This window comes from Limulus polyphemus, unplaced genomic scaffold (assembly GCF_000517525.1).
Source record: "Limulus polyphemus unplaced genomic scaffold, Limulus_polyphemus-2.1.2 Scaffold4435, whole genome shotgun sequence".
Classification (NCBI taxonomy): Eukaryota; Metazoa; Arthropoda; class Merostomata; order Xiphosura; family Limulidae; genus Limulus; species Limulus polyphemus.
This window is the reverse complement of record NW_013670045.1, coordinates 25,381-42,777: the sequence shown is the minus strand read 5'-3', so window position 1 is coordinate 42,777 and position 17,397 is coordinate 25,381. Positions and strand designations below refer to the sequence as shown.

Below are 17,397 nucleotides of genomic sequence, written 5' to 3'. Positions count from 1 at the left end.
ATAATTTTCTTTAATATAAATAAGCTGTCTAAATTTCAAAGAATATCTAATTATAGTTATGTAATTTTAAAAACTTATAAGTGAAAATAAAGAAGAATATGTTCCAACATGACAACCATCTGACATATCTAGTGCCAAAGAGGCCTTTTGCCTAATACCTAAGCACTATTTATATCATCAACTTTCATGAACAATGACTGTTACAATGCAAACTAGATTAAGTAAGTGAAGTGAATTTATTATCAATTTTTATTTAAGTCATTTACAAGTCAGATACTTAGGGTAAGGATTAACAACACAATATTATTTATTTGAATTAACTTCATTATCATTCAGGAAAACTGGCAAACCAGTTAACTAGTCTTCTTGTTAAATACTTTACATTTCAATATAGTTTGTCCAGACTTATCTCTTCACATACCTTGACTTAGTGTGTCCTACAATTTATAATTAACTTTAACTCTCTCACTACAGACTCAGGCAATTCAATCTAAATCTTGACCCCAAATTGACCTTTGGAGTTTCTATACTATAACATTTAATGTGTTTTGTGTATCTTCACAAAATTTTGTAAGCTTTCAGTAAGCACTATAAGTCTTTTAGAGACAAAAAACCAGAATTTTTAATGAAGTATCTTTACTAAAAATTTCTACATGTATATATTGAGTCAAAGTGTTGATTACTCCTAGTGCAAAGTAATTTTCATGTTAAGATTAAAAAGATTTCATGTTAAGATTCATGTCAAATTTCATTTGCACAATCTCTAAAGCCTCCTAAATAAATTTCAAACTTTTTTTTAATAAAACTATTTTTTAACCTGTTATTTTCTCTACCCTAACTCTATACAAGGTCGGTCAATTTGATCAAACTCGTAACTACCATAAAAAGAGATATGAAATAAATCTAAGTTACCCTTTATTTATTTCTAGAATACAGCAGTTAGTAACAAGAAATTAGACTTGTTTATCCTAAATAGCTTTAACACGTTGACTGCTGACTCTTATAGTATATACCACACCCATATGCCAAGCCAAGTATGCATATGCATATACTTTATATTCAAATTTTACCTATCTATAAGCAATGCCCTCAGTGACAGTGACAACCAGTCAAGTGAATGTGGCGACCCAATAGTTTCATCGGATTCTTATTTTTCAAATGATGACAATGCAGTACTGGCAGCATGTGGAAAACCTATAGTTAATGGGATTCACATCATAGGACCATGTGCTAAGACAAGAAGTGGTGGACATGGTTCTGCTATACCAATTCATGATAGGAGCAGCTGGAGCTATGAACCCTGTTGTCCTATTGCATTACTGGTCAAATATTGTGCAAGATCCATCATATTTCCCTTTCAATTAAAACTCTAATCTTAAAATTCAGTTACAAGATGCTTCACCTGGTGATTACTTGGACACATTTCCTGATTCTGGTCACAGAAACAAATCAATATGCTACAGCCAAAATCAACAAACACTGCGAAGAAAATCACATCTAAAATACTCTATGGACACATGCAACAGAAAGGAAAAAATTTCTTGCACTGTTGATTCACATGGGTCCAAATAACCCACCTACCTTGGAGCACTACTGAAGTACTGATATACGAGTCGCAACTGCTTCCAAATGCTCTTACATTTTTGGCATTTCACAGACAATTCCCAACCTCATGATGACTGTTTGTATAAGGTACGACCTTTCAATCTGAATCAGTCGCATATATTTATTAGAATGATTTTTACGTACAAATAATCAAGAAAATTATTTTTTAAATAAATAAAAAAAACAAAGTCCTATGCTCAGTACAAGGACACACACACTTCATCCTGGATCAATTCACACTGCATGACTACTTAATACTGTACATTAACTTTATATACCTTTAACGTCATGTCCTGAACAAAGTTACTGAAGTAAGAAAACAGATTATATAGATATTATAAAAAATCTGTTCAATCCTAAGACAACTGTAAAACAAGTTACAGATCACTGAGCCTAACCTTGACATTGAAAACTTCTTGTCAGTCACCACTGTAAAAAGTACTCAATTTCAAAATTTTTTTCTTTTCACAAGCCTACCTTTGCAGCTAAACAAATTTGTTACATTTTATACATTTTACCATTTTCAAGTTGTGATTCTGTTGAAATTTCCTCCTCAGATTTCTTTTTTGGAAAACGTTTTCTGTCTCCTAGACGAGGAGCTCGTTCTCGTTTTTCACCTTTTTGAGGCACTTCAACACCTTTAACATTGAATAAAGAAATTCAAAACATCACAAAAAGTTGCCCAAACAATATCAACAATATTTCTGACTTGCTATGAGTGAGTTTCATATTTTTATTGTTTCATTGTATTATCATAAAACTATTATACTGTAAAACAAAGAATGAACAAAATGTAATATATTTAAAAGACAGTATTAACCTCCTGCATAAAACTGTATCACCACTCTTAACAGCTTATCTACAACTATTGTGTTGTTCAAAAAATAGGTAATGCTCAGTATTGAAATACATAGGCTATCTCAAAAGTCAGTCTTCAAATAAAAATCCCTTCTTTTCTTTGTCAACAAGTACAACTATCGTTTAAAATATCTATATAAATAAAATGCTTGCATTCGTCTGTCTGGAACTTTTCTCACAAGTTTCTTAATCAAACACTACAAATCTCATATTGTTAGAAAGACCTTTGTCCAAGGACTCCGAATTGCATATAGGCTTTTCAATTCAGAAACACTGTACCTGTTTCTTGCTTAGTCAAAGTTTTTAATGCAACAAGTATGGTACATGACGGCACAATGTCGTCGTCATCATGTGACGACTGGCTTCAACTTCAACTTTAGCCTTTATATTTGTAAAGTAATTCACACAAACAACACTTAATTCACATGTAATTTCCTAAAACAAAATGAACATTACACCAAATAGAATTTCTATGGGGTTTTTCAACTTATTTATATTTAAAATATGCATGTGCAGTTTGTTCATTACAATATGCTTATCACTTTGTGAATGCACATTCAGATGTTCCTGCATATTCAGCTAAGTTTGTCTTCATTACAACTTTACATTTATTTTACTTTGCAATAATTAGTTTGGTTCATTTCATAGACTGCTATAAACACCTTTACGTACTTTTTTCTTTACTATGGGTCTTATTCTTCGTTTTTATGAGTTTTTTGTTTCAACTCATAAAACCATATCATACATTGAATGCTCATAACTGTTTTGTACTATGTACACTAATATAAATACAATTACTTTATTTTATTGTTTATGTGTATTTTTATTAAATAAAGTTACATCTACATGAATTTATTTGTCTGACCTTATAAAAATTTTTCAAATAGACCAAGAAAATGCTTGCAAGAAAATGATAGAAAATGACAGAATAAAGAAAACTATCACAAATGTTTAATGGATTGCAGTTAGTGTTTTTAATATTAAAGAGGCAAAGAATGAGTAAAATGTTTACAACTACGCTTGAGTATGTCAGGAAACTACATCGAACAAATGAAATAAAAACTTTTCAAAAATGGAAATAAATGTAGGGAAGACTAATATCAATCCTTCAAAAATAATGCAAACAAGATAGTAGGTATGGTATTTGCATCATCCCTACAAAACAGCACAGGCACACAGTGTAGTAGCATGTTAACATTTAACATACAAAAATAGGATATATTAAACCAAATTAATACAATTTTGATGAAGAATCTCAGCCATCTCTACATAGGCAGTGCTACCGCCTGCCTGATACCCCTTGATTATCACATTTTTTTTACCACTTTCCTATGAAAAGCAAAGTTTAGGACACCATGTAAAATATTTAATTTCCAATTAGATATAACTATATTTTTAAAGAAATTAATTCAAATGTCCAATGAATACAAATATACTGAAGTTGTTTATTTTTGAATAGGACTGAAACCATTTTTATATTTTTTAGTAAATTTTTACAAAGCACCTAATGCAACTCAAAACAACATCTCATTTATCTGTGGATCTCTGCATTTCCACAATCATAGTTTTGTTCAACAAGAATGAAATGATGAAATTGAAAATTCCTAAATACTATCTACTGTTAATTTCTTAGGATGTAAAATCAACAAATATGAAATTAATACAATACACAATTGTATTTACTTTCACCATACCCTGTTGTCTTAAAACTTCTAAAGTTGCTTCCATTCTTGCTCGGGCTTGTTTCTGAGCCTTAGATAGTAACTTTCCTTCTGCTTTTAATCGTTCACGTTTTTCTTTTTCCTTTCTGTTTTTTCTTCTCTTTTTTTTCTTGCTCTAAACGAATCTAAAAAAAATAAAATAGGGAACTTAGATGTATACAAAACAAAATATTGATACTGCTTTTCATACATTTAGAAAAAAGAAATCAGTTTAATGTCTCCCGTTCCCTTAATCCTTACTTACCTATTCAAACTCATACACTATAATGATATTTTAACACTGTTTTTATTTAAATCACATATCCAGAAGCTAAAGTACCATGAGTTTTCAATTATCCATTATTAATTCAATAAGTAATATTTAAAATATTTACACCACGATATTAATTTAACTTAGGAATAAATAACAGCTAAAGCCAGAAGTAATTTCATACCACAGCTTTAATCAAGAGCCCAAAAACAGGTAATCTGTCCAACCACTGCTAATCAAGTATCAGATATGGATGCAAATGTGCTGTTGGATCTTAATAAAACTACAGGGCAGTGCATTACTCTCAACTGTTTATTGGAAGAAATGAAAACAATGCTGTGAAATTACCTTGCTTAAGAAAGTTTCAAGTTCATCACAAAAATTTTAAATGCTCCGTTTGTGTTTACTATTTTGTTTTTGTTTTTTTCAGTTTCTCCTTTTGATTAAATGTAACTTAATGTTACTTCATCATCATGATGGTTAAGTGTCTGTATGATCACCAGTATATCTCCTACATTTTGGCTGCTAATATGCTGCCATCTTAAGGGAAGTCTACAAAAGACTGCAATTTGTGGTAGTGGCCAGGATTTAAACATGGGTGTTCTTGTTTGAAAAGTCAGTTAGCAGTTAACAGATAAAATATAAAAGTTTTTTCTTAAGAAACATTTGATAACTATCTGAACGTAAAGATTTTGCATTTGAAATTTGAAAATTTTCTGATGCATAAAAGTATTTTTAATCTTAAGTTGAAAATTACTTTGCATGATAGATAGGCAAAAAGAAAAAAGGCATGAGAAAAACATTGTTTTACAAGCCTTAAGATTTAATAAAAAAAATTAGATATTTTGTGTATGAAAGCATTGTAATGTTTACTGATAACCTGCTAAATTTCGTTAGCATTCACTTACTGATTTAAAAGTTATAGCATGAAAACTATAATAAGCACAAAATGGTTACGACGTTGGTCCCAGGGACCGAGCCCATGCTGAAAGAGTTAAACTACTTTTTGTTTATGTTATACCAATTAGTATAGCACAAAATCATATCTCATAATCCATATTTTAATAGTATTTGAGTTTTAAGTTCTTAATTTCATAAAGCAATATTTAAAAAAAATCCTGAATTTCCCCTAGTGCGACACACTTTCTCTAGGTATCTTCTCTTTTTCATCCACCACCCCTCCAGTAAATATGAAAGTAAATGTAAATTACTCACTATAAAATTGTCATTGCTCAGACAAACCATAAATTTTATAGCTTTCAATTTTGTTTGGTTACAGAACCATCAAATAGAAAACTAGACTCCTCTTGCCACACCCACATATCACATCTTCCCTTTCAGGATTTGCTAATAGTTCTCTCTTACGTTTAATAGTTTATTATTTATAACCAATGGAAAGCCAAGGTTTTCATATATCAAATGGCGTATTATATAATGTTCTTTTCCATACAGAGAATTGTCAATTTCTCTTTTAGTACATGCTTTGTTCCCACAGGAAACATATCAACTAGCTTGGATTAATTTGTAACAGCTCTTGTCGCATAGTCAGAAAGCCAGAAAATTTGTGAAAGTTATGGGACATTGTCTGCTTTTTGCATGTTGTTATTCTATGTTCTTTGGTGTATTACTTAATCAAATAAAAATTATTTAGTGCATTACTACCATTAGTATATAAAAAAGTAGTGTTAAATGTCATCGACAGTAGACAGCAAAAAAAAAAGGGAAGAAGGTCCAGACAATTACTTTTTCTTGTTTTTCATGTGTATTCTTTATTTATTATTATAAAAGTAACTAAAATGTAAAAATAGGAATCTCTTTAGGTAGTTATGGTTAGATTATATAAAATAAATAATAATATGATAAAAAATTTTCATGGGGTACACACACACAAGCAGTTCAGAGTAGCTTGTGAGTAACGTAATTCAATAGTGCAACATGAGCCCCAAATTCCCCAAGTGATTTACAACACATAATGATGCAAATAGTAGTTAGGCACATTTCAAAGGGCAATAAAACAATAAAATTTAAGCATAACTAGTTGTATACTGAAGTCATTCTAGAAAGAAAAAAGGGAAGTTTAGATTTATTTCGAGTTTTTTTTTTTGGTGGTTATGAGGTCAGTAAAATTGACTAACCTTGTACAGAGTTAGGGTACAGAAAATAACAATAAAATATAAATATTTACTGAAAACAAGCATTTGAAATGTATTTAGGAGGCTTTAGAGATTATGTTTTTTTAATCATAACATGAAAATCACTTTGCATTCGAACTAGTAATGAAACAGACTATATATTCACAAACAAATCTTTAGTAAAAATACTTCATTAAAAAATCTGATTTTTTGTGTGCAAAAGACTTCTAATGTTTCCCAAAAGTCTACTAAATTTTGTGAAGATAAACATACTGTATTAAAAGTCATAGTATAAAAACTTAATGATTGCAATTGCATATACGGACTTGGTATTTTATACCAAGCCCATTGTGAAAGCATTAAAAGAACTTAAAATTTAAAAAAAACAAAGAAAATGTGTATAACAGGGTTTAAAAGTTTTATATCCAGTAATTTTTATTGTAATTTTAAATACATTAAAGAAAACCTTTCCTACAAAAATGATTCAATTTTCAAATTAATGTTCATAGAGTTAAAATTTTAGCTTTACAAATAGATCAAACCTTTTCAAGTCTCAAACATTCAGCCTCTTCAGCAGCTCGTTGCTTTGCTTCCTCCTCTAACTTGAGTCTCTCTTCCTCCTCTTTAAGTTTCTTCATAGCCTCTTGCATTGCAGCAATCTTTAGTTGAAATAAATTTACATTAAAAAGATATACTCTGTGAAAGAAGACCCCGTGTATGTTATTTACATGGAATAATTTAACTCATTCTTTATTGAACAACTTTTAAAACTTCATATCCTGTTTCTATGATGGCTTTATAGTATCCAAAAATCAAAAATTTATTCATATACAAATGAGTTTTATCTGTACTAAATATAGCACCCCATAGTCATTTTACATTAGTTACTAGACCAATAATTGGATATTGTACATAAAAATGACTTTAAATTAAACAAACTATTTCCTTTCTCTAATGATGGATATATTTCATTGATTAATAAAAACAATGTGCAACTTCTAATATTATAAATTCCAAGCCTGTTGAATATTCCTTTGCAAACAAGTTAATTTTGTTACCATAATTGCCAATCTTTTAGTGAACATCATTTCTGTTCTTCCCAGAAGTTTTACAATTATTTTAAGATATCAATTTCAATATATTTCACTGAAACATTTCAATTATCAGACATATGTAAAATATTTCCTTTTGAGCCTTCATCTTGACTAAATTGCCAAAAGTTAATATTTTCCTACACTGAAAATATATTTCCAATATATACTTACCTCCTCTTACATTATAGTTTCTCTCATTCAGTGCTGCTCTCTATATGCACAAATACTTTTGCTCGCCACTAGCCTTGAAACTCCCACCTATCCCACATTTCTACGTGATTCACTTGCATTGTAGAATGCAAATAAGCATGTGACAGTCTTCCAATAATAGGAGTGTAACACACACTCCTGTTGCAGATGGTCTATACTGTAGAATCCAATCTTCACTTCCAGATTAGGCAAAAAAACCACCAAAAGTGGGGAGGAAGGGTGGGAAGTGTAAGCAGAGGTAAGTATCTATGGAAAATATATTTTCAGTGTAGGAAAATTTTAACTTCCGATACAATATCTTACTTCATCTCGCATAACAACTAGAATCCCACATTAACCTGGTGGAGTGACCACTGCAAAATATACTTCGATGAGCACCCTTTGGAAAGCATCTGAAAAATGCCCATTGAGTGTGACCTCTCTTGTTAGAGGAACACACTCATGGAAGACCGTACCACATCTGTACTAGGTATACTCTTCACCCTCAAAGAATGTGTCACAGAACAGGCAGCATAGAGAGACATATGAAACTTAGCCATACATGCCAAAGGTATAAAGTGTATAGGGCACATCTGACTGTAGTCATGATGTCAACTCCAGTCCAAAACCAGTGGAACTGGGAATGAATCATTCCATCCATGATAGGAGGAAGGTTCTTAACCATCTTCATCTTAAATAGGAGGTCAATTACAGTCCAAAACCAGCATATCCAGGAATAAGTCATCTGGTCCACAGTAGGAGAAGGGTTCTAAACAAACTGTAGACAGACGTGCCGATAGTGTAGAGGGGCTAGGGTGCATCGGACCAAAATTGGGTGGTCAATTCTTGTCCAATATCAGCAGAACTGGGAATGAATCATCCAGATCACATGAGAAGGAGGGTCCCCTACCATCTTTACTTTAGACTCAAGATCCAGAAGGGAAGAAACACTTCCATTCTGAGAACCCAAGCTATCATGTGTGCATACCTAACACAACCAAAACCTGTCCTCCCAAGAACTGACATCTGTATGACAGTAGGAAGGTGGAGGGTCAACTCCACTCCAAAACCATGCAACATGTATCATCCAGTCCACGGAAGGGAGGAGTAGGGTCCCAGCTCACTCACATGTGAGGACTTCTACCAGCTGGTCCAGCTCCAACCAACACCAGTCACCCAGAAACTGATATCCAGGTGGCAGTAAGAAGAAGGGTTTGCAGGCAAAGGGGTGACTGCATCATATGGAAAAATCAAGTTTAAAACCGTACAGCATCTGGAATTGGACATCTGGTCCACAGTAGGAGGATAGTCACGCCATCTAAACTGGCAGAAAACCATCACCCTTCTCTCAACTGAACACATTCAGGAGGAAGCCTCCATGGTCCACCACCCCAGCAGCTAGGAGCTGGTAAGTGGTAAGGACTCCCATATTCCACTATAAGAAGGGGCAGAATAATGCACTGGAGAGTCTGGAGGGATGAAGCAGCGGAGAAAATGCAATGGGTGACTGCAAAACCCTGTTTTAAAAGTACACCATTCTTGATTTATGCAATTAAAGGAGCAGCAGGGATGGGCAGCAATCCCCTTCTGCTTTACTCATGCTATTCCACGAGTGTATGGTTCAGGACAGACATATTTATAATGCAAAGCACTGAGAGGATGAACCTATTAGCAGTCTTGCAGAACACATCTTCTTAATGGTGGGCGTAATTGACCTTATTGGCCATACAGTGCAAGTTTAAGAATACATATACCTGGACAGTAATGCAATATCTAGATTAGGACAAAATAGCCACCCAACAGGGTTAATGGGAGATGAGCATGTTGGGTGTGGTCTACCTTACAGCTTCAGTGATTTCCCCGAAATAACGACATAGGTGGGCAGCCAGGGAAAGGCAAGATATCGAATCTGATGTGATGACACGTGTAAAAACAAACTGTTGAGAGTTGGTAGATAAGGATGATTATGCCAGCCTGATAAGTTACCAAATCCAACCTGTGAGGGTGGGGAGTGAAACATCACTTAGAGAGGAAGGTTTCCAGTAGATAAATAAACTGGGGACTATGGAAGGAACCCATGCAGGCAATAGAACATCTGAGATCATGCATAAGACATAGAAGACTAACCAGTTACAAACAAGAAGACAAATGTAAAATGGAAGGTAGGGAAATCTGTGACCCCATATCCAAGAAGGCTAATGATGGCCTGAGGGCATCCACAGGCAGAAACTATGGATTGCACAGCCAAGGAAGGAGGTGAAAAAAACATCTAAATCTTGCCCTGATACACCAGAAAAAAGTAATGTCAGGTCTTGGCTTGGAAAAAACAGACAACTGCATGATGGGCCCCAACTCCTGTCAAAAAACCACAACACCTACAGAAGAAAGTGTAAGGCCTGTAGCCTGAAACAGCAGGTTAAAATGTTGTAATATTCATCACTACTGAAGTGAAAAGCAACTAAGTTATTTAATAAACAGCATGAAAAATGATAAAAGTAAATTTTAAAGTAAAAACATGAGCAAGAATGAACATGTCTTAACCTTACTGTGCCAAATTGAAAAGTGAAGATTTGGTTCTACAGTACAGAAAGAGCCAGCTGTAACAGGAGATTGTATCACATTCCTTTTGGTGGAATATTGTCAAATGCTTATTTGTATGCTACAATGCAGCTGAACCACGTAGAAATGCAGGGTAGGTGGGAGTTTCAAGCCTAGTGACACTCAAGCAAATCCTGTGCATACAGAGGGCAACACCAAATGAGAAAAACTGTTATGTGAGATGAAGTAAGATATTGTATCGGAATTAGCTCATGGTTTTTTATGTTTCAAATATTCTACATTTAAATATTGGTATCATGCAAAAAATGTATGTAAAATCCACAAAGTGAGTGCTTGCTATTAAATTTTATTTATCAAAAGTAAAACATTTTAACTTAGCTTATTTTACAATTGACTTGTGAATACAGTATCCTATTATTCCTGATGTTTAAATCAGTTTAATTGTTAAGCATCCCTCCTTTTGGGATACAGATGTATATGTGCAGTATTTTTTACTTAATTAGTACAATTGGACCAATAACACTGTGGTGTAACAAATACTGCTTTTAATATAACTTTTACTTCACATTTCTAAACACTTCTAATGCAAAATCTGCAAACATTTACATATGCTCAGCTAATCCACACTTAGAATAAGATAATCATTCAATTACATGAACATAATTTATGAATTTCTACAAATATTTGTATATTAAGTACAATTATTCAGTTCTTCAATTAAGAGTGCAAATCCAATTTCCTAAAACGTTTTGATTCACATGGAAGAAATGTTCCTTTTACTGAATTTTGAGTTATAGTAACGTCTGGTTAGTTATATCGTTGTTGGCAAAATAATGTTTACCATTCAAATCTTTACATGTATAAAATGTTTGCCTTTTAATTATTTTTTTACCTTTGGAACCCTCCCAACAGTAAAACCGATGTATTTTGCCATAATTCTCCTTACTTTAAAAGCACATATTTGCAAATCATGTGGAAATTCATTTGCAGAAATATTAGTTACTTATTCTAACTAACACTGCTTCTAACCAATTAAAATCAGATTTAATGTATTCAGTCCTTTTTGATTTATCAAAGCAGTTAACAAATATTTAAAGATATTTAAGAATTTGTATATGTAGTTCAAGTTAAGGAAACTAGGGTACTTAAAACATTTTGAGAAGTGTTTAAAACTAAGATTTTTCACAAGTCTATATTATTTATTATTATTATAAATATGATAAACAATAATAATTGCTTATCTTGTTTCAAATTAATGAAACTACATTCCATTAAAATAGTATGTTCTGTAATATTTGATGGAAAATTTAAAAACAATATACTAATAGATACGAATTGAATTCTTAATCAAAACCAATATTTAGTACTTTAAGTAAGACTGTGTGTCATAATTCTAGCTTTCTTAATAAAAAAAAAAGTAACTAACACATATAAACATGCTTCTTTTAAGATGGGTTATAACATTTTCAGTTTATTGCATACATTCATTCTTGAATACATTCTTTCACTACAGCACATTATGTCAATAGCATTAATATAACCCTAAATAAACTTGTAAACACTATTCCAAAGACTACATTAAATTTAAAATTTGAAAAAAAATCAGGCAAATGATTATCAAATTCCCACTGAAAAATTACATCAATATATAAATTGTTTCCTTTTTTAATAGTAAGTAATAAATAAAATCATGATAAGAAGTCTATTAAAAACAGCTGATGTAAAAAAAGTGACATCATCTCTAATTTTGAAAGTGCTAACAATACTTGTCAAATCTCATTTTACTGTTGAATAGTCTAATAACATAATATTTTTAAAATATTCAATATATTATTTTTCTTGGAATAATCAAATGACATCCAAATAATTGCATTTTTTTTTGCTTATACGTATTACATAATTTCCATTTTAAAGGATATTATTATACCATTAATACCATGCAATTATTAAATATTTACCTGTTTTTTTCCAGGTCTCTTTTTATCTTTCTTATCATCTTCCTCTCCTTTCTTTTTTTTCTTCTTCTTTTTTCCATCACCTTCTTCCTCTTAATATAAAAGTAAATTTATATACTTCACATAAAAAAATTAAATAACATGCAAAGGGCAACAATACCTATTAAACAATGGTAAACATTCACTTACCAATCACATGCCATAATTTTATCTAAAGAAGAGCAATAGTCACACAATTCACCAAACTTAAAATTATTAGGAAAATAGTAAATGCTGTGGTGAAACTTGTACTGTTGATGTGTTTTCCTTTAGGAATTTTTTAGTATTTGGGATTATACGTTAATTTGCTTCAGAAAAAGAGTTTAGTCCTCTGTTTTGTATACACGTGGGAAGAATTTTTTAAGTAGTCATTCTACAGTTTCTATTCTCTCGCTCTTAGCAATTACATGATTTTTCAATATGCATTGATATCCATGATCACAGTTGTCAAATGCACAAGGTAATGTAAACTCGTCTAAGGTCACAACGATGTCAAAGACACTACTTGAACACATGGTAGTATTCATTTAGCTCAATGACATAATCACTAAGCTAGATGTCAAATTTTCTTTGACCACAACATCAGAATTTGAATTAACAGGATATATTTTTGTTGAAATCTCCTTAATAGATTATTACAAAAAGTACACAGAGTTATTATGGTCACTGAATAATTTTTACTAATGGAAAGATTAAGCAAACACAAATAACACTAACCTTTTTCTTCATCAACATCCTTAGGCATTTCATCTTCTACAACATCTTTCTTTTCTTCAAGAGGTAGTAATACCTCTTCTTTATCTTCAGTAGAAGGAGTTTCAACAACTTTGTTTTTAAGTGTCTGACAGAATAGAACAATTTCAAAATGTGAATAAACACAAGTATTAAGTGTTTTTCTACTCCACGAAACAGAGCAAAAATGAAGAACATTAAAGTATCCTATTAGAAATTGCTAGTTTAAGAATTAAAATAGGCACCTTGCAGGTCTCAATGGGATGAGAGGAGATAGCACATATTTTTCTAACCAAAAAAACCCATAATAGAATCCTGGTTCCTGCTACTGTAAATTAATAATATGAATTTAAAAAATAATTAAAATTAAGTGTATGCCCTAAAAAAGTTACATCAAAAAAGTGCAAAACTAGAAATAATACTTTGTTTTGTGAGCTCTAAACTGTAGTCTGTGGTTCTTTACAATGAGACAAATATCTTAATTTGTTGACTACTAAATAGTGAAAACAAAAATAATTTCCCAATTATTTATAGTTAGAAACTTTCCTCAAAATGTCAGATAAGATTTTTTTTAAATTACGATAAAATTTACCCTGACCATGGGCTATCCCTATAGATTTTACTAAAAATATGATGTTTTGTGGACCTTTTTTTACTGATAAGATTTTTTCCCAGATCAAATGTGTTAAGAGGTATTGCTTTTAACTTGTTACTGTTCCCCAAAAGTTATGTTTTATTTATATTTTTAAAGGTTTTTTTTTCTAAGGACCCAAACTACCTTATGTTCCTTTCATCTTCTTATTTTCTACATTCAAGTACAAGAAGATAACACAATAACATGAACACATCATCAAGAAAAATGAACTATCCCTGTCATTTGTCATGTACTGCTAGTAGTGCCATACAGATTGTTCCAGCATGGTTGATTTATCCAGATATCACTGTCTATCTGTTAGAGATAAGACCTTCTACATATTCTGGCAGATTAGCCATAGTAATATTTGGATAGCAGTTGACTAAACAAAGAAGACTTATAACAGTAATAAAACAATAATGAATGCACCTTACATTATGAATAACTGCAAGTAAAACCTGTTTTGCCATCCAGTTCTGTGTGCATGCATGGATGTCTCAACTAAAACATAAACAAAGAAATTATCTACACAAAATTTAAGTACGATGGTAATGTAGTATCCTACTTGGAAAGCACACAGTTCATTAATTCTAACAGTTTCATGGCTACAAGTAAAATACAACATTTTTCTAGGAAAAAAACGAGTGCTCTTCCAACTGAGCTAAAGGGTTAATCCATTTGTGTTTGTCAGTTAGGCACTTATTAACAACTCAAACTACCACATTTCTTCCCCTTACATAAACAAGTCCCATCCTCAGGCTTATTTCATAGTCATCGATTGACCCCCATATTAGGCACTTATTAACAACTCAAACTACCACATTTCTTCCCCTTACATAAACAAGTCCCATCCTCAGGATTATTTCATAGTCATCGATTGACCCCATATTAGGCACTTATTAACAACTCAAACTACCACATTTCTTCCCTTACATAAACAAGTCCCATCCTCAGGCTTATTTCATAGTCATCGATTGACCTCATATTGCATTCCAGTTTTTCATGTGGTAATTTCAATTGTGGATTATTTCATGACCATAATACGATCTCATGACTGCTCAAGTCACAAGTAACTCAGCTAAAAGGTTAACCCACAAGTAATAACTAGTAATGTACATTTTAACAGTTTCAATTAACAAAGCAAGAAACTATTAGATCATGAAACAACATCTATTACAGAACACAATGAAAAGTCTCAGACAGAAATGAAGTAATGTAACTTAAGTTTAAAGCCTCCAAAAAGACTAATACAATCACAGTTAGCAGTCAGAAAAGTTATTTTCCTAAACTGAAAATGTATTTCCAAACATACATACCTCCGCTGACACTAATAGCTACTTCTCGATCTTCATCTTTGCCATCTAATTTTGTGTTTCCTTGCTCCAGTCTTTATGTATCCCATTCAACTGTCCTCGGCAATATCTAATTTGCAAAACTTCATGTCGACCCTAACACGCCCTCTATGCAGGTACTGTATATAAGCACTGTATGCAGACAATAAATACTTTTTTGAGACTTACCTCATTCCAGTCACTAACACTGGGTCTTAGTGGGGAGGGAGAGTGTCAGCGGATGTAAGTATGTTTGGAAATACATTTTCAATTTAGGAAAAAGATAACTTCCAAAACATACATACCTCTGCTGGCACTGATAGCTAGAATCCCACATTGAGAAGGCAGAGGGGCCGGTGAGGACAGAGATCATACAGAAAGCATCTGCAGAGAACAAATATGTACCACAAGAAGTGGTATCAAAGTGAAGAACACCACATTACATCCAGAACAGGTATGCTCTTCACCCAGAACTACAGAAATTGAAAAGGGTGGAATATAATATAAGTATGATGGTCCAGCACCGACCAAACAGCCGAGGTGCCAGAACACGAGTTGGATTTAAGGGGTCATGGAATCCATATCCCACATTGGTGACCAGGGCAGTTGGACTACAGATATATATATATATATATATGTTTGTGATAGGATCCCTACCAGTAACCACAGAATGATGCATTTTGAACCACCGGATTTATGAAAGAAAGAAAGCAACACCAAAATGGACAATCTTTCTGATTAACCTGAAGATGTCCAAAAGGCAACATCCCAGATCCGGATTGAGAGGATCATATGCCATACTCCACCAAAGTCCAGAACTCATCCAATCTGGATTTACAAACAGTTGTTTTTACTCCCCCACCAAGTAGGCAAAGAGAATTCCACTTACCCATGGAATTATGGAGAGGATGTGGAACACTGTCCCACCAAGGACTAAAGATGGGACTCCATTGTGTTCAGATTTACAAGGAGATAGTGGACAACATAAGACATGACAGTGTTCATAAGAGGGTCCAAGCACCCCCCCCCTCCACTGGATTGCTAAGCATCAAATGTGGACTGGTTTTATGAGTAGGCTCCTATGTAGGTTAGTCCTGCTCCTACAGACAGGTAGGAGGGTTCCAACTTCGCCCTCTTCAACAAGAGTGGAGAAAACTCAACACTCTGAAGGAAATTCCCTGGCCACCACCCTAGCGACTGGGAATTGGGTGTGGTAATAACTCCTGAGCTCCACTAGTAGAAGTAAGGGGGAAACATAAGCATTAGGAAGCTCTGAGGAAGAGGTCTCCAGAGACAGTGCAACAGGTGAACCACATTCCCTAATTTTTAAAAGCAAACAGACTTCTAATGATTCAGCTCTAAGATCAGCAGGGACTGGCAAGATCCCCTTTAGCTTTACCCATGATAGTCTATGAGTAGTGGTCCATTAGAAATATTTTAATATGATATCACCAACCAGAATTGCATTCAGGAACACCTCATCTTGACAGAGCCCATTGCAACCAGGAACCGATATAAAGGCTGTTAATGTGGAATTTAAATACAAGCATACCCAACTGGGCAAAACTCGCCACTGAGTGAGATCCAAAAGAAATAAAAAGGGACCCTAGAAGAGAAAAGAACAATAATTTTAAGACATATAACACGTTACTCACCTCCCTGTTAAAATCTAGTAGAGGTAGTCAACACAGCCACAGGAGGAAGACAAAATCCCATTGAAGAGGAAACTGCCAGATCGTGAAGATAATGAGATATATACGTGTCGGGAGAAGTCCACATAATGGCACGCAAAATATCTTCTAGAAAACAGTTCAACTGGGCAGCCAAAGACATCGAAAGGTGTTGAATCTGGTGAGAAGTGATGTGGAGCATATTGCGATCGTTAACAGATAAGCCCGATTAGGCAATATGGATTAACTTCCGAAGCCATCTGGTTAAAGTAACAGGTGATAAATCCCTACACACTGAAAGATCCCAATGAATAAAAGTCTGTTCCTAGGGCCTCGAAATGGTTCCGTACAAGCCATATAACATCTGAGTGTTCTAACAGGACATAACAAATGATCCAGGTCTGATCTACTGTAAAAATGAGAAATTCCAGGTAAATTAACCCTATTGCCCCGGGTACCCTTCACTGCGCATGATACAACGTTTTAGTGTCTTACATTCAAAATTTTATTAAACTACTTTTTTATTTATGTTATACCAATTAGAATAGCATAACATCTTAGCTAATAATCCATATTTTAATTGTATACAAGTTTAAAGTTCTTAATTCTAAAAGGAAATATATAAAAA

The 17,397-nt window shown here is 33.0% G+C and overlaps 1 protein-coding gene across 1 annotated transcript in view; it reads right to left on the bottom strand.

Annotated features, from left to right (window-relative positions):
* LOC106471147 (eukaryotic translation initiation factor 5B-like) overlaps positions 1-17,397 on the bottom strand; it is an 81,414-nt gene that overhangs the window by 40,524 nt on the left and 23,493 nt on the right. The window contains 6 exon segments of the mRNA XM_022399764.1: positions 2,124-2,243; positions 4,158-4,269; positions 4,271-4,309; positions 7,109-7,225; positions 12,367-12,455; positions 13,120-13,243. Coding sequence (XP_022255472.1) covers positions 2,124-2,243; positions 4,158-4,269; positions 4,271-4,309; positions 7,109-7,225; positions 12,367-12,455; positions 13,120-13,243 — 601 coding nt within the window.